Source organism: Trichomycterus rosablanca, chromosome 25, assembly GCF_030014385.1.
Source record: "Trichomycterus rosablanca isolate fTriRos1 chromosome 25, fTriRos1.hap1, whole genome shotgun sequence".
NCBI lineage: Eukaryota > Metazoa > Chordata > Actinopteri > Siluriformes > Trichomycteridae > Trichomycterus > Trichomycterus rosablanca.
Window position 1 is genome coordinate 12,621,946 of NC_086012.1, and position 18,955 is coordinate 12,640,900.

The 18,955-nt window shown below is 38.6% G+C and overlaps 1 protein-coding gene across 1 annotated transcript in view; it reads left to right on the plus strand.

Moving 5' to 3' along the window:
- LOC134302274 (piezo-type mechanosensitive ion channel component 2) overlaps positions 1-18,955 on the plus strand; it is a 93,931-nt gene that overhangs the window by 6,230 nt on the left and 68,746 nt on the right. Inside the window, exons 2-3 of the mRNA XM_062987317.1 lie at positions 10,284-10,379; positions 13,923-14,048. Coding sequence (XP_062843387.1) covers positions 10,284-10,379; positions 13,923-14,048 — 222 coding nt within the window. The remainder of the gene's footprint in view (positions 1-10,283; positions 10,380-13,922; positions 14,049-18,955) is intronic.

Below are 18,955 nucleotides of genomic sequence, written 5' to 3' on the forward strand. Positions count from 1 at the left end.
CATAAAAATGTGACTTCTTTCCAGCTAATAGCTCACACGTAGCACTGTAGCTTAAATTAAACCTTACAGCTACATTTTACAAACAGTACATTCAACTGTTCACATGCTAATTACGCTAAATCTGATCTAAGGCGCTTACACCAATTATAAAGTTAGCTTGTTACTCAAATTTTAAAGCTGCTTGTTGTGCAAAGTAAAATTTAATTAAGATTGATCTGACACTATTGATGTAGTGCGGACATTAGATCTTTAAGTGTTTTTAAACACAACACAGTTGCTGTGGCTTTTTTCTTTTTTAAAAGGCATCAATTATTCCTGAGCCGGTTTGCTGTACCGCAGATCAAACCCAGCAGTTAAGGCAAGCCCAGGAGTGTCGTATTCACAAACCACTGCTTTTTTATTCATCTTCCTGAACCAGGTCACCAAAACCATCGCTACACTAGAACAGGGGTGTCCAAACTACTGCCTTTGGGCTAGTTGTGACCTGTTACCATTTTTAAAATGGCTTGTGAGGTATTTTAGAAATAAAATTCAAATTGCACCACTATTATTCAGGTTTAAAGAAAAAACTGCTTGAACTGTTTGAACTCTGGGTGTCACAATGGCATAAAACCAATCTAAAACTCTCCCCGTCTTCTTTCCCCAACTCAAAACATTAACGTTAAACTAGGCAGCGAATGCAGATTTTAAGTGCGCTGTGAAAATAAATATGAATTAAACTATATTATATTAAATATTAGTATATATTATTTTAAAATATTATATTTAATACATATACATGTATTATATTACATTTATATTTATTAAATATAAATATATTTTCCACTGAATTCAGAGGGAAGTGGGTATGTTTAATTTTAAGAAATATAATTAACTTCTCATTAGGATTATAAACTGGTCAGTGAAATCAGCAAAATCTTAGTTTACACAACACTGTAATAAATAAAAAGGGAGTCTAATAGTTAGTAATCATGTAGGTCTATTTTATTCATATTTGTTTTATTACTAAAGAGTCCTGTGTCTGTGGCCCGTGTTTTTCTTTTGTTTTTTTTTTACTCTTTTTTTACTCCGTCTGGCCCCCAACAAAAACAGTTTGTACACCCAGACATAGAAAGATCTACAGATGACCTGAATTACTGTTAGATGAGTTTTGGGTAATGAGGGTTTTGTAATTTCAGGCTGACATTACTGTAAAAACAATACCTGTAGGTATATAATATTCAAAACTAGCAAAGCTTTAGTTGTTTTTTTCCTCATTTAAGGACCGTTAATAAGCAGAGATGGCGATAATTACGATGAATTGATGCCCCGTCCAGCTTGTATTCCTGGCTGCCCAGTGCTTGATCCATCACAGCACTTATCAAAAGTGGAAATTAAAATAATTAAACTTGAGATGTTTACTGAGTTCACATCAATCATTAATGTAAAACAAAACAGAAGCGTATACATTATTCAGAGTGTAGAACTCAGAGCTCTATTATTAGTATCAAAAATGGAAAAAAAAAAAATATAGATATATATATAGATATATACAGATATTATTGTATTGTATTAGTGTAGAATTACTGGCCTTGACTGGCATTCCCACAGCCCAGATGTGTCTCTTATTTAAAACGTGTGGTGGATCATGAAGAGGAGAATCAGACGATGGCAACCATGGACTGTTGAGCCTCTAAAGTCTTGTATCGAGCAAAGATGGGCAAAGAGCTACAACAATTAATGACGGTGTCAGTTACTAAATGATTTAATAGTGCAGTTAATATCAAAAGTGATTAAAAAACACAGTGGTGAACATACCCTGTCCCAACTTTTTTGACTGTCTTGAAGACAGGTGGAAAAAGTTTGTTAGTAAAACAATGGAAATTCATTTGTACTTTTTGGTTTGGTTTTACAAAATGTCCCAACTTTTCTGGAAATGAGGTTTGTTTACATTTTTATGTGACCAAAGTGGGTGCTTGCAGCACATAAAATGATCACCAAGTATTGTAGCTTATCACTGGAAATGTGCCTTGTACAGCATATTAATTGTGCTTTAAATTGTGAAAAAAGTAAGGACATAAAAGAACAGCACTAATGAAGATTATACATTAATTTATGAAGGTCTTAAATTAAATAAAGTAAACGGTGTGGAGGTGACTGATAAAACTGATGTGCCATTAGATCAGGGCACAAATTTTATGTTATTGACAGTTTTGTACAGAAGGTACTTTGGTGTGGTGAAGCTAAAATAGATTAAATTTTTACTGTGAACTGTGGTAAATGTAAGAATAATATGCCATGATATGTCAATAATTTCAATAATTTTTCAGTATCTTATTCTATAACTGAATGTTTGGAGCACGTCCTTATTTGTCAAGAATAACTCACACATTTGAATCATTGCACATCTTAAAATACGATAATACAGTATCAGGTGGCTCGGTGGTTTGGTGGGTAGCACTGTCACCTCACAGCAAGAAGATCCTGGGTTCAATCCCCAAACGGGGCGGTCTGGGTCCTTTCTCTGCGGAGTTTGCATGTTCTCCCCGTGTTTGCGTGGGTTTTCTCCCACAGTCCCAAAATATGCAGTCGGGTTAATTGGAGACACTAAATTGCCCTACAGGTGAATGTGTATGTGTGTGTGTGTGTCTGCCCTGCGATGGACTGGCGTCCCGTCCAGGGAGTTACTGTGTGCCTTGCATCCATTGAAAAGCTGGGATAGGCTCCAGTACCCCCCACCCCCACGACGCCACCCTAATTGGATAAGTGGTTAAGAAAGTGACTGAGTAACAGGTGGGTCAGATATATACACACGGCAACTTAGATTGTTCATTTGGTGCTGATAGGTCTATGTTGTTTAATTGGAGCTCCCTAACTGGTTTCCGTGTGCCCATATAAATAGGGCTGTTTTGAGTCCACCTTTAGACTTAGCCATAAGCAATCTGTACAGATATCAAATAACTGATTAAAGATTTCAGGAAATCCCAAGATTATCTGTAGGCCTTTATGACTAGCAGAAAAACTTACTGCCTACTTAAGTTGTTAAACTGAACATCACTGGCATTAAAGTTAATTTTGAGTCCAGGATCTGAGTTTATATCTTAGTGCTGCCATCCAGACAGCATTGGGCCCTTAACTCACTCAGCTAAATGCTTTAATGAGATTATTCCTCACTTCTAAGTTTCTGTGATAAAGAATCTGTCAAATGACTAAATGTAAAAGTTGTTCTCCGGTTTTGGGTTCACATTGACCTCTGATCCGTTCTATCAGCTAGCTTTCTGCCTCCTATCTGAAGTGGATCTGTCTGTGGGGATTGTTTGAGGATGTATGTCTCGGTGATATTAAAGATTGTAGTTAATCGTTTCCTTTCCTGATGTTTAGCGTCTTCTAATGCTTCAGCCTGCTGGTCGGTTTACTTTTTAATGTCTTAGTATTTATTACTTGCTTGTGGAACAAGTGTTTTTGAAATGAGGCTTATTTGTTGGGTGTGACTGATTAAACGAGTAAATGACACTACTCTCTGGGTGAAAGGGATGGTATATTTTGTCTCTCGGGCATCTCTAGCTCTAGTCTCTAACTGTACAACTACAATGAGTGACAGTAAGTTTAATTGAGTTTAAAAAAATCCCAACAACACTCTGCACCTGCTACACTTATTACCATGTTAGTGACATTGTAATGCTGAGAATCATCCACAACCAGGCAACCCAGACATCATCTAGTCAGTGAGGGTCCTATTAGTGGATAAATGATAAATGGTGCACAGGGGGTGACGGAATGTATAGAGTAACAGATGGGTTACAGTCAGTAATTGTATACCCACAAAGTTCAAAAGTATGGTAGGTGTAGCTTATTATACACAAGTGCTTGTAACTGTATTGATTCACTCATGTTCAAACACAATTAGTCATTTGCAAGTGGTTATTTGAATTGATTCTCCAAATCAATTTTAATTGAATAATAAAAAATGTCGCATTGACTAAGCAATTATGAAGGAGTTACGTAGGTTGCATGCTTTTTTTTTCAACACACACACACACACACACACACACACACACACACACACACACACACACACTTCAGTTCTCCTATCTCCTGAAACGCAGGAGATATGCAACGTGTGGCTGCCCTAGGGCAGTTGAGGCCTAGCAATCCAAAGGTCGCTGGTTCAAGCCTCACCACTGCCAGGTTGTCACTGTTGGACCCTTGAGCAAGGTCCTTAACCTTGTCATACTGCTGTATAATAGTAGTTGCCTTTTTATTCTACTCTATTTTATTTACTCTATTTACTCTATTTACTCTGTGTTGGAACAGCTGTACCACTTAAATTTCTCCCATGGGGATCAATAAAGGAATCTTATTATCTTATTTTCTAGTCCGTCTCTGTGAGATTTCCAGATGTGCACATGCAGATGTGAATTTCCTCCCACCTCCCAAACCATGCAGATGTTTCTGCCTTTACATTTGTGGCATTTAGCAGACACTTATATCCAAAGCCACTACCACTTATGATCGGACATGATTTGAGCCAAGGGTTAAGGGGCTTGCTTAGGGGCCCAACAGTGGGCGGGGATGGGGCTTGAACTGGCAACCTTCTGATTACTAGTCAGAAAAAATAATAAATGTGTGTACTGCGATTGCCGCTCTGTCCAGGTTGTATGTCGGCTTTACTCTCATAGTGTTTTTAGTTGCCGCCTGACCTAGCACGACCCTGATCAGGATGAAGCGGTTAGTGAAACTAAATGATGAATGAATGAACTATTTTTCATTGTCTCACAGCATTTTATTTTCAAACCAATGACAGTAAAGATGAAGTGTAAAGTCTCATAACAGGGTGCTATGATAGTCAAGTTTGTGCCTTAAAATAAAATAGAATGCTAACAGGTGCCAATAAGTTTAAGTAATATTAAAAAATCCCAACAACACTTTGCACCTGCTAGACTTATTGCCATGTAACTGCTGAGAATCATCCACAACCTTGCAACCAGGGAATCATGTTGTCAGTGAGGGTCCTATCAGTTGATAAATGGTGCACAGGGGGAACTAAAGATCTACCAATTTAATACTGAGGATTACTGACGGTGCTGGTGAGTCATTTAGAAGGTATAAGCATACTTAAACCTTTCTAACCACTCTATACGGAAAACAATCCGCCTGGGAATGGAACTAATTCTGGGATTTAGATTCATTGATTTTAGTCTTTATAATCGTTCCCATGATGTTAAGATATTTGATTATCACTCCCAGAGTATGTAATGTAAATCTAGTATCTCTTATCACTGTGGGAATACTGTTCATCTTCTGCTTGTGCTTTAAACACTCATAATACTGATGTTACGCTGTTCCAGTGTTTTGTAGAGTAGCATAAATTGTAGTATAAATGCTTATGCAGGGCCATCTCCTTGCTATGTGTAGATAATGAATTAATACATTATACACATAGTACAGTGAGATAAAGAATAAATACCACATTCTGATTGCCTTTGTTACTCTGATTGCCGTAATAGTTATAGTCTTTCTTTGCAGATTCCACTACTAGAAGTGCACAGGAAGACAAATAATTGACAATGGTTAGAAGTGTGCTTTTTAAAGAGGTCCCGCGTGAAGCTGACAAATGGCATAAGTTAGGATATGGATAAAAACAAAAAAATCATAGGGTTTAGTTATTGAAGCATTTTTAAGACAGGGAAACTGTATGGCGTACCAACATCTGGCCTAGATCATGCTGTCTTGTAAAACTAGATGACTGAACCAGCTGAAAGTTAATCAGGAACGTTTTTATAGCCGAGATCGGTCCGTCTGTGTATGTGACAACAATCTCACAAGCTTTACATAAGGCTGTTCTGTATGGCAATAAAGAACCTCTTACAAAAAAAAAGTAAAAAAGAGGACGGGGACCAGTTACACTGGAAAAGGAAAGGGTCTTACCTTCCCGTGGTTGCATTTTAGCAATTCTTGTGGCATTTTTATATGTCTTTGAGCTAAACCAAGTCATAATTGCATTATGCAGCAGTTCAGCAATGTGGAAAATAATCCAAATGGCTAAAAATAAAAGGTTTAGCAGTTTATCCCTAAAAACCAAGCAGAGCGTGTAATTAAACAGTTCTGAAATTCCTCCACAGCAACATAAAAGACTTAAATTCTAGAATTATAGAAAGTGTTTAGTTCCAGTTATTGCTGCTAAAGGTGGAACTAGTTATTCCACTTTGTGGAATATGTTTTGTTTAATGATCTGAAATCATTCAGTGAGACAAATATGCAATAACACAGGCAATCAGATTGTAGATGGTCTATAAACTTTTTATAGTCCTGTACAGCCTGTACTATTCTATCTACACACACACATTCACAAGCGTTTTCCATTATAAATAAAGATTAAAAATCACAGCTGCACATTATTGAAAGACTGTTGATCATTTAGTTTCATATAAAGTACATTATGTTGGTTTGTATGGGACAACAGTGGAGCCACAATATTTGCACTGTTTTACTTTGAACTAGAGATCTACCAAGTTAACACTGAAGATTAGCATTTTGAACCGTGTTTTCAGAACACGGTTCAAAATCCTGTCTTTATTACACCTGTTATTCAATATTTATTTTTAAAACTTTCTTGCAAAATAACCCTTACCTCAGTTTGAAGGGAGCTGGGAAGTCATTGGAGTTTTTCTTCATAATTTACTTATACAGTGGTACCTTGAAATTCAACGTCAGTTGGTTCTGGGAGTGGTGTTGAGTTTCGAGGTATTTTTTCCCAAAAGAATGTATGGGAAACCTGTTAATGCGTTCCATGGTCTGTGGAACTGCATATATTTTAGGCTTATGTGAAATAATGTGGTTGTTTTTGACACTTCTACACTGGAAATAACCCAAATATAATAAAAAAAAACACTGAAATACATTTGAAAAACAGTTGAAATCAATAAAAAATACAATAAATCCTGCATTTAATCTTTACTTCTTTATTGTTTACTTATGCTTCTTAATTGTGGAGATGGTTGATCTTGGAATACCGTATTCCATTTAGTAAATCACGAGTTACCGAGTTACACGCTTACCGTGACTTATTGTACTAAAACAACAAGCGAGGAATTTCATTAGTCGAGAGAACTCGGAAAAACTGATTCTCATAATTTCTCAGCACCGCGAGCTGTAACACAAGTTTAAAAGTGAAACAGGAGGAAAATTCAGCTAAACACAGATACACTTGGAGCTTTCAGACTGGATTTAATGGTTATTCCACACAAATGCAGAATCGTCTCATATTCGCATTTTGATGACGTTTTACCGCACCGCTCAAGCCGAGCGCTGAACAAAGCAGCTGTTCATTGTTAATTTTAAATTAAATAAATAATTCTAACAAGAAAAGGCAGAACACACCGAATTTAAGGGAAACGTCGAGTTTAAGGGTACAAATTTGTCCACGAAGGGCATCGAGTTTCAAAGATTTCAAGTTTAGTGGATGTCAAGTTACTGAGTACCACTGTACATAAAAAATCATGTTCTGTAAAGCTTTGTTTTCCTTTAACCAAACAATCTAGATTTATCTTGTGTACATCACTAGACTGACATTCTATGAGTGTTATTGTTGAAATTTTCACCATGAATACCTAGGTAACACTGAACGGGCTGGAAGAACCACCCAAACCATCAGAAATCCATTTAGATACATCAAGGAGTGTTTAAATAAGATTAAAAAAGTAAACAAGAATTAAAAATGTCACTAAATCATCTTAGTATTTCTGGGAACTTCAATTGCTGGAACATTATGGACTGAACCTTCAGTGCTACTTTTGTAGACATGATTTGAGGTTGGCCTTTCCCTCAACATATACTATTTAATGTACTGTTACTTAAATAATTTAATGTATTTAATGTACAGTACTGTTCCTGACTAATGCTTTATTTATGAATACCACGTAATGGAACTAGTGTTTAGCGAGGAAGCAGGTTAAACACATCACTTACTCATGTTGAGGGTTTCGCTTTACGGCTGGTTCAGGGCGTTGTTTCCATTTTATTCGGTAATTGAATATTACATTTTGCGTTACAGCTGTGCAAAGCAAAGCACAAAGACTTGACCTCGTCAGGTAGGGCTTCACGTTAGCAATCTGGTAAACTTCAGGCTTCGGGGAAATTGTGTTGTGCTGGTATGAGTGGATCAGACACAGCAGCGCTGCTGGAGTTTTTAAATACCGTGTCACAGTTGGTCCACCTTGTAGATGTGAAGTCAGAGACGATCTCTCATCTATTACTGCTGTTTGAGTTGGTCATCTTTGAGACCTTCATCAGTGGGGTGCTGTTGGCTGGATATTTTTGGTTGGTGGACTATTAAGATTTGCTTGTACTGGATTGGAGGAAAATGCTATACTGGTTTGCCCCTTTTGTGGGGTTAAAACATTAGCCTACAGTACTGTGACAGTATACTGTCAAACAGAATATGATTGGTTACCATCCCTTACCAAATTTGGTTTACATCCTGCATTATCGAAGTTCGTTCCACCATTTATGGTCTTGATCAGGGCTCTCGGGTAGTGCAGTGGTAAGGTATTCAGGTCCACTACTGCTGAGATCTGGGGATTCAGGGCTCGAGTCTAAGCTATGTTATCGGCTGGTCAGGTGTCTGCGTTGACATGATTTGGCTTAGGGTTGGAGAAGGGGGTTTTGGGGATGGGTGACCATTGTGAGGTGCAGCTTGGCAATCTCGGATAGAAATAGGGTTGTGTCGGAGTGCATTCAGTGTAAAAAAACTGTGTGGAACAGATCCACTGAGGTGACCCCTAGATACAGGAGCAGCTGAAAGAAAGATTATGGCCTTAATCAATTAAGCAAAAACAAAGTTAGGTAAGAAAATTGTATGACGTTCCAGAGAAGACCAAGCACATCAGTTATGGCACATGTAGACTGTCTGGCAGCCAGCAATAGAAATTTCAATATTGCCTTTATAGTGCAGTACCGATAAAACACAGTCCACAAAGCAGCAGCAGGAAACTCTGGTTTGCATCCAGAGTCATTAGTTTGGATTATCTTAATTTAATCTTTAGTGCTTTTTACAGGATTGTTGTTTTTTTGGAACAGCACCAGACCACTTTGTTAGCTCTCAGAGCTCAGGGAAGTTACATCAATCACAGGTCCGTGTACATCTTAGCTTAATTAACCACCCTAGCAGAATGACCAGCCCAGGATGAATGGCTGAGTTCATTTTGTAAATTGAACCATGTTGCACATGTTAGATTTATACAAGTCCATACACTTTCATAACTACATACACAGATCAGTCATAACATTAAAACCACCTCCTTGTTTCTACACACATTGTCCATTTTATCAGCTCCACTTACCACATAGAAGCACTTTGTAGTTTTACAATTACTGACTGTAGTCCATCTGTTTCTCTGCATGCTTTGTTAGCCCCCTTTCATGCTGTTCTTCAATGGTCAGGACCACCACAGGACCACCACAGAGCAGGTATTATTTGGGTGGTGGATCATTCTCAGCACTGCAGCGACACTGACATGGTGGTGGTGTGTTAGTGTGTGTTGTGCTGGTATGAGTGGATCAGACACAGCAGTGCTGATGGAGTTTTTAAACACCTCACTGTCACTGCTGGACTGAGAATAAACCACCAACCAAATATATCCAGCCAACAGCGCCCCGTGGGCAGCGTCCTGTGACCACTGATGAAGGTCTAGAAGATGACAAACTCAAACAGCAGCAATAGATGAGCGATCGTCTCTGACTTTACATCTACAAGGTGGACCAACTAGGTAGGAGTGTCTAATAGAGTGGACAGTGAATGGACACGGTATTTAAATCTCCAGCAGCGCTGCTGTGTCTGATCCACTGCAGTGCTGAGAATGATCCACCACCCAAATAATACCTGCTCTGTGGGGGTCCTGACCATTAAGCTAAAAAGGTATATAGGGAAGTAGATGGACTACAAAACTACAAAGTGCTTCTATGTGGTAAGTAGAGCTGATAAAATGGACAGTGAGTGTACAGTAGAAACAAGGAGGTGGTTTTAATGTTATGGCTGATCAGTGTATATGAGTATAGTGTGTATAATATTGTTTATGTTTTACACATTAAAACGTTAAATCCAGTTTTATTTAACGATCTGAAATCGTTCATTTAGACACATGTAAGGGAATCGATCTTAAACAGGCCAGATACTTTTTTACAACACTGTTTCAATCATTCCATTGATCAGAAGTCACGATGATTTATAACTGTTGATTAAAACAATATTTTTACATTTTTATTAACTTGTAAACTTTCTCTTGTGTGTGTGTTTCTCTCGCCAGCATGTCTGTTCAGGTACAACTGGCTCTCATTTGTCTACCTCATCTACCTCCTCCTGATCCCACTGTTCCCAGAGCCCTCCAGCACAACCATGCAGGGTAAGAGCTACTCTAATTCACTACTGTCATAAATCCAAAGCTGGAACCAAATCCATCTCAACCCTGCTGTCAGGTTGCTCGTAAAACTGATGAGTCTAACAACATTAATAAAATTACTTTTGTATATTACACAAATCTTCAGGTGTCTATAATGCAATGATTTTAGCATATTTAGCAACGATGCATTTTGGACTTTGAGTTTATTGACCATGTGGTTGAAATTTCACCTGAATTAAAAACACTACCAAGACATGAATGTGCTCGAGCAATTATTTGAATCATTCACTCTGAGTACTCACAAGCCCGAGTAGTCACTTTTACCAATACCTTACCTCCGAGGGCTACAAAGTCCATTAGTTTATAAAAACAAGCTTATTAATTATTCAGATAATGAAAGCCAAAGGATACAGAATATGATTGGTTACTATCCCTTACCAAATTTGTTCCACCATTTATGACCTTGATCAGGGCGCTCCGGTAACGCGGTGGTAAGGTATGCAGGTCCACTACTGCTGAGATCTGGGGATCCAGGGCTCGAGTCTAATCAATGCTATATGATTTGGCTTAGGGTTGGGGAAGGGGGTGTTAGGAATGGTTAACCATTGGGAGGTGCGCTTGGCACACACGGGCCAGCCTTCGCTGAGCCTTGGCCGCCCATGACCCTGCCAAGGCTCATCGAAGGCTGGCCCGTGTGGTCCGATCCAACAGACGAGCTACTGTAGCTCATATTGCTGAAGAAGTTAATGCTGGTTCTGATTGAAAGGTGTCAGAATACAAAGTGCATATGGGGCTGCATAGCTGCAGACCATTCAGGGTGCCCATGCTGACCCCTGTCCACCGCCAAAAGCGCCAACAATGGGCACGTGAGCATAGGAACTGGACCACGGAGCAATGGAAGAAGGTGGCCTGGTCTGATGAATCATGTTTCCTTTTACATCACGTGGATTGCTTACCTAGGGAACACATGGCACCAGGATGCACCATGGGAAGAAGGCAAGCCGGCAGAGGCAGTGTGATTCTTTGGAAAACGTTCTGCTGGGAAACCTTGGGTCCTGCCATCCATGTGGATGTTACTTCGACACGCACCACCTACCTGAGCATTGTTGCAGACCGTGTTCACCCTTTCATGGAAACGGTATTCCCAACCTTGCAGTCCTGGAAGAATGTGCATCTTGCTCAAATATGCAATGGTCAGATGGGTCAGAGGAAGGGCAGGGACATCACTACCTCGGCTCTCAAGAATTCAAGAGATAGAAGAAGAGGATGAGAGTTTCTAAAGTGGACCACTTACACCCTCATCAATAGTTAAAGAGACCTGCCCTTATTGTAAAGGAAATGCGCTTCCTGCATAGTGTTTCACAGATCACTGAAGTCTGAGTCCCACCCCACACATACCGGCTCATCTACAGCTACAGTGAGGACAGATGAATAGATACAGATCTAGACAGACCGAGAGACGAACATTAATCCCTGAGGAGAGATTTAAGCCTATTCAGCAGTATTAACGCTAAGTATTCGTGTTATGTGGTTCAGCGTACTGGAACATCGGACCCTGATTTTTTAAATGAATGCACGTCTGTTTGCATTAGTGTTTCCAAACCTTTTATTAAATTGAACTTCTTAGTACTACGCTTAGTAATAAAAAAGACTCCTCAAGCTTTCTTTAAATGGTTAAGGTTCAGGTTAAGCCATTTCCACCTCAAATGTGAAGTATATTAAGGTAGTTCTTTGTTCTGAAGCACTGCTTCTTGCTTATTTTATAATTTTAGAGGAACTCTAAATAGTTTTAAGAACAAGATTTTTTGAAAGCTATGGTCAGAGTGCAGGGTCAGACGTTGTATGGCGTCCTTGGAGCCAAAAAGGTTAAGGGCCTTGATCAAGGACCCAACAGTGGCTGCATCGAACCCGCATTGATAGCCCAGGGCTCTACCTTCTAGGCTACAGAATTAGAATTGACACTCTATAGCCAAAAGTATTTGGACACCTGTCCATGAGCTTGTTGGACATCACCTTATAAACACAAATGGCATTAAAATAGAGTGACCTCTATGTGAACTTTTTACCTACAACAACAGTCTATCTTTTGAGAAGGCTTCTTATGTCTGTGGGAATTTGTGCACATTCAGTCAAAAGAACATTTGTATGGCTGGACACATTTGTATGATGCTGGTCCACAAAGCCTCAGTTGATGTTCCGGTTCATTCCAGAGCTGTTTAGTGTGAGTGAGGTCAGGACCCAGGTCAAGCTTTTATTCATGTATTTAGAGAGCTCGCTTTGTGCACAGGGAAGGCCCTTCCCTAAACTGTTACTGCATAGTTGGACGCATATAATTTCCCATATATAATTGATTTATTACACCTGTTAGCAATTGTTCTGGCCAAAACACATAAATTCATAAATTAGAAGAACGAACGCCTTTATTTTTTTTCGTGTATCCCAGATTGTTTGGAAGCTGGGGTCAGAGCGCAGGGTCAGTCATCGTACATCACCCCTGGAGCAGAGAGGGTTAAGGGCCTTGCTCAAGGACCCAACTGTGGCTGCGTGGCAGAACCTGGATTTGAACTCTCAACCTTTCAATTGATAGCCCAAAGCTCTACCCACTAGGCTACCACTGTACCATGAGAAGGGGTGTCCCAATAATTTTCATTTGGTTTAATAAAGGCATAAAGCACAAGCACTGTGTTAATAGTTTAGTTTTGATAAAGTTATTGTAATAAAAGTGTAATAAAAAGTTTAAATCAACAGAATATCTGCATAAACATCAAACCAATTTCAGGCTTCACATCTCACCATCTGGCAGGCTGTCAGACACATCTGGAGTTGCCCGTTTCCAAAGAACGTTATGTGCCTTTTTGTACAGTGCCAACTGTAAAGTTCACTGAAGGAGGACTAATGGATGTGATTCTTTTTAAAAAAGTTTGTTCTAAACCGCTTTAGGCAACAGTTTGGGAAAGGTCCTTTTTGTTTCAGCATGGCAGTACCCTGATAAGCAGATAGTGTTTCGTTCTGTACAGAGCTATGATCTCAACCCATTCCAACACTCCTGACTGAGGAGGGTCGTGACAAGAAGCTACTGCTTCTTTTTCACCTGCACGAGTTCGCACTGATCTCCATTATTCCCTGTCTCTGTCTGGGTGGCATCAATCAGAACTGCAGCAGTTATGAGGAATCCCCTCCGGCACTCCCACCTGACTGTCCATATATGTCAGCTCTGGTGTGTTAGTGTGTTTTACTGCTGTGCCACCCAAGCACCCATTGAAAATTTTTTTTATTGTAGGTTGTGCATATACGCCGTCATCGCTGTGTGATGGTTGGCTGCTCAGATGGGTCTTTATCTAAGATGATCTGTCTGTCTATGATGTAAAATATTTGTCAAAATGTAACAAAATGTAACAAAAATTATGCAAATTTGTTCATTTATGGACTTTATTCAGAGACTAAATGTCAAAATTGTAGTGCATGTCTCTTACCAGTATATGTAAACTTTAGCTTCATGTGTATTTTGTAAAAAATTTGATGTAATCCTGATTTTGTCTCCTACAGGCCACACGGGGCGTTTACTCAAATCCTTATGCTTCACCAGTATGACCTTCCTCTTGTTTCACATCATCTACCAGATCACCATCCACAGTCTTCTGGCTGGGAACACTATAGAACAGACATTCAACTGTGAGTTTAACATGTTTTCTATTTAATCCAAAATCACACACTGGTTGGTGTTGCTTTGCATCATGGTACTGAAGACCTGGGTCTTGCCCTGAAGACAGGGCATGTTCTCCCTGTATATCTGTGTGGGTTTCCTCCGGGAGCTCCGGTTTCCTCCCACAGTCCAAGACATACAAGTGAGGTGAATTGTAGACACAAAATTGTTCATGACTGTGTTTGACATTAAACTTGTGAACTGATGAATCTTGTGTAACCAGTAATTACCTGTTCTGCCGTGTATGTTACCAAGGTGTAAAATATAAATGAACTATCCTTTTAGAAATAAAGTGCTGGTTTAGTTAATACTGGTGGTGTTTTAAACTTGGCTGCATGCATCAAATATTATAAAATAATAAATACTGTATATAATAATTGTTTATTTTAAACATTTAAATAGTAAAAAAAATACATATAAATAATTCTTATATTTTTTGTAAATAATATTAAAAAAATAAATTAATAATAAAAATTGAAAATAAAAAATAAAATTTCTGGTGGTGTTTTAAACTTGGCTGCATGCATCAGATATTATTAAATAATAATTACAATGTTTATTTTAAACATTTAAATAGTAATAAAAATACATTCAAATATAATACATTAAAAATAATTCAAATCTTTTTTGTAAATAATATAAAAAAATAAATAAATAATAAAATAAAATAAAATTTTAATAATAAATAAAATTTCTGGTGGTGTTTTAAACTTTAAATATTATAAAATAATAATTACAATGTTTATTTTAAACATTTAAATAGTAATAAAAATGCATAAAAATAATTCAAATATTTTTTGTAAATAATATTAGAAAATAATACAATTAATTATTATTAATAATAAAAAACAAAAAGAATTAATATTTTTATTATTAATAATAATAATAAAAAAATTTGTTTGTTATTAAATTATTTATTCTGTTTAAAAGTTCTAATTTTGTATAAGCTTTTAAAGCTATTTTACTCTATAGAATATATTATTTATTATTGCGGATGCAAAAACATATCATTGCTATTGAATTTTTAAGTCAATGGCTGTGTAATGAAGACAGTTTAAAAAGGCTTTATTGCACATTCTTGTTCATTATTCCTATAAGGCTTTGTTCTCTGTCTCATATCACATATTTGCCGTTATTAACAATAATTCTTTCCACGACATTACAAATTCCGTCTTTATAATGTGTCATTCTATGAAATCACATTGTTACTATTAATTTAATGTCTGCTTATTAATTAAACTGCCATCTCTGGGATTTCTAAAATAATTACAGCGTACTGTAATTCTGTTTTCCCGCATTTCTGTTCAAAACACATCGGCCATCAAAGTAGTGTTTATGAGAAGTGTTCTGATAATTGCCTCTCAAATCAGCCATTAAAGCGCCACTATTAAATCCACATTTAGTCTAGACGGAACATCTCCTGATCCTGGAAATAATCATCAGTCAGTTTAATGTGTAAAATCATGTCTACTTTTTAATCAGATATGAGCTTATGTATGTACTCAGAGGACCCTTTGTGAAAAAGATTGTGTAATAATCGCTGTTATCAATGTTTTTACCTTTATATTGAAATAGTTTTGCTTAAAATAAATAAATTCATCTTTTTAACCACTCACTGGCTCGAGTATTACCCAGAAACACGGGGGTTCGAGACTGGAATAATTATTGTCCATGATTTTTTATCGCAACCCAGGCAACACAACCAGTGCATCAAAACAAAACACAAAACGAAATATATATAAATATACTTATTTAATAAAAATGGAGGCAATCTGGTCCCACTGTGTTTTACAAGATGTAATGTAAAGCCTCCACAAGGGGGCGTCCATGTACAAGTTTATTTTGTGTTTATGTACCTGTTAAAATTCATTTATTTAATTATTATTATTTTTTTCTCTGCTACCCCTATTTTTTGGCTCGTGACCCACCCAAGGGTCACGTGACCCAGGGTTTGAAAAACCCTTCATTGCATGGTACGCAAGCACAGCCAGAGATAACATTTACATTTTAGGCATTTAGCGGACGCCTTTTATCCAGTCTGAGCAGTTGAGGGTTAGTGGCCTTGCTCAAGGTCCCAACAGCAGCAACCTGGGTGTGGTGGGGCTTGAACCAGCGACCTTCTGATTACTAGTTCAGTACCTTAACCACTAGGGTACGGCTTGCCAGTTGAACCTAAACCCCAGGATCCACATTGCTGTGCTGCACCATTATTAAATATTACCAATTAATTAAATAAATCATTTTCCCCAAACAACGTCACCCTGGTTATGGTTATGGTGGGTCTGGTAGGTCTGGTACTACCTGGAAACACTGTGCGAAGCTGCCGATCCACCTTCTGCATGCAAGACGTTGAAGAAAACCGAGTATCTGAGGAGAACCTAGGGAGACATCTGGAGTACATGCAAGACTTTTATTGTGAGACTCGAACCCAGTTTCATTGGTCCTACACTAAATGGCCAAAAATATTTACACACCTGACCATACTGTATACAGAGTGACCTCTCTTCTCAGAAGGCTTATTACAGGCTTTGAAGGACAGTTGTAGGGCAGTTGTAGCCTTGTGGTTAAGGTACTGGACTAGTAATCGAAAGGTTGCTTGTTTAAGCCCCAGCATTGCCAGGTTGCCACTGTTGCACAAGACCATTAACCCTCAATTGCTTAGACAGTATACTGTCACAGTACTGTAAGTCACTTTGGGTAAAAGCATCTACTAAATGCTGAAAATGTAGAGTAATGTAAAGTATGCCTGTGGGAATTTGTGCTTGTTTAAATCAAGCACAGGGGCACATTCCTTCTGGAACAAGAAATAGCATCCCTAAACTGTTTCTGCAAAGTATATCAAGTAAGCATATAGTTTCTCATTACAAGTGTCCCATTACCAGCTGCACCACCTTTCATCCTGGCTCTCATTTGCTTCCATTTATGGATTATTCACCTTATTATTTTACCTTCTTTCGAGTTTGTTTGTTTGTGTGTTTGAATACTATCAGGAACGGCACTTCCCCGTGTATGAGAGTGTGATATTACGATAGCACGCCTCACTTTGCTCCTGCCTCTCCTCCCTCCACGTCTCTGTTCTCACGGTGCCAGATAAGCTATTAGCACATTAACCGGGAAACGATCACAAAAACATGCCAGAGATGTTATACGGGCACGGCCGTTTCTTCGGTCAAGGTTCTTTTTTAGATAATGTAATGTCATCTGCCTAGTAGATCGATGTGATTAATAACGTCAAGGGCATGTTTCCTTGTTCAAGCTTAGACTCGAGTGCTCTGTAGTGACCACAATCATTACTACCACTACTACCACTACAGAGTAGGTACTATTTGGGTAATGGATCATTCTCAGCACTGCAGTGACACTGACGTGGTGGTGTGTTAGTGTGTGTTGTGCTGGTATGAGTGGATCAGACACAGCAGCGCTCCTGGAGTTTTTAAACACCGTGTCCACTCACTGTCCACTCTATTAGACACTCCTACCTAGTTGGTCCACCTTGTAGATGTAAAGTCAGAGACGATCACTCATCTATTGCTGCCGTTTGAGTTGGTCATCTTCTAGACCTTCATCAGTGGTCACAGGACGCTGCCCACGGGCCGCTGTTGGCTGGATATTTTTGGTTGGTGGACTATTCTCAGTCCAGCTGTGACAGTGAGGTGTTTAAAAACTCCATCAGCGTTGCTGTGTCTGATCCACTCATACCAGCACAACACACACTAACACTGATGATCCACTACCTAAATAATACCTACTCTGTAGTGGTCCTGTGGGGGTCCTGACCATTGAAGAACAGCATGGGGGGCTAACAAAGCATGCAGAGAAACAGATGGAGTACAGTCAGTAATTGTAGAACTACAAAGTGCTTCTATATGGTAAGTGGAGCTGATAAAATGGACAGTGAGTGTAGAAACAAGGAGGTGGTTTAAAAGTTATGGCTGATCAGTGTATATATGTATATATTCCCTATACACACAATAGACAGAGCAGAATGGGGACGTATGATGAATATAAAGGTTTTTTTTAGTGAGGTACAGGGACAAATGACCCTAATTTGAAGCATTCTGTGGTGTTATGGATTATTATCTCTGGTGTTATGAAGGTATACAGACCCAGTCAGCTTGGCGTCACAGGACAAGCTTCCTTTCCATTAGTGTTAATAGGGCTGCTGCTCTGCGGTGTGTTTTTAGGTTAAATTCCCTCACGATTTACTTACATGATTATTGAATAGATACGGTAAATAAATACATTATTTTTAAGCTCGGGTCATTTTTTCAGGCAAGATCTCACAAACATAGTTATTTAATGGTTCACTTATATCCTTTCCTTTTCCAGTTGTGTGTGAAAAAGGCATGAAACTTCACATTCACACTTCTGATGCAATGTCATCTGAGGGGTCAAATGTCATGCACATTCAACAGTGGTTTCCCCATAAGGTTTCTGTGGATTCCCTGAATCTTTTCACAATATTATGTACAGTAAATGGTGGAAGATTTTTTAGTGCTGGGTGGGCAGAATGGTGGCACACTGGGTAGCAATGGGTTTGATTCCCTTTGAGTCCTTGAGTCTGTGTGGAGTTTGTACCTGCTCCGTGTCCATGTGGCTTTACTCCGGGTGTTCCGGTGTCCTACCACTGGTCCAAAGACATGCAGTCAGGCCAGCTGGAGCTACAAAAATTGCCCGAAGTGTGTGTGTGTTTGTGTGTGCCCCAACTTTTGTCACAATAGTGTCTTATTCTAAAACAAACTTTGTAGTCGTAGAAGTTTTTAATGTACCGCAGCTGCCCAGAGGCTTCCGTACAGTAAAGTAGTCTAAAAGGGTTTTGGGAAACTTGGGTGTAGATTACCTTAATTGTACACGATGGTGGAACTTGTCTCACCCT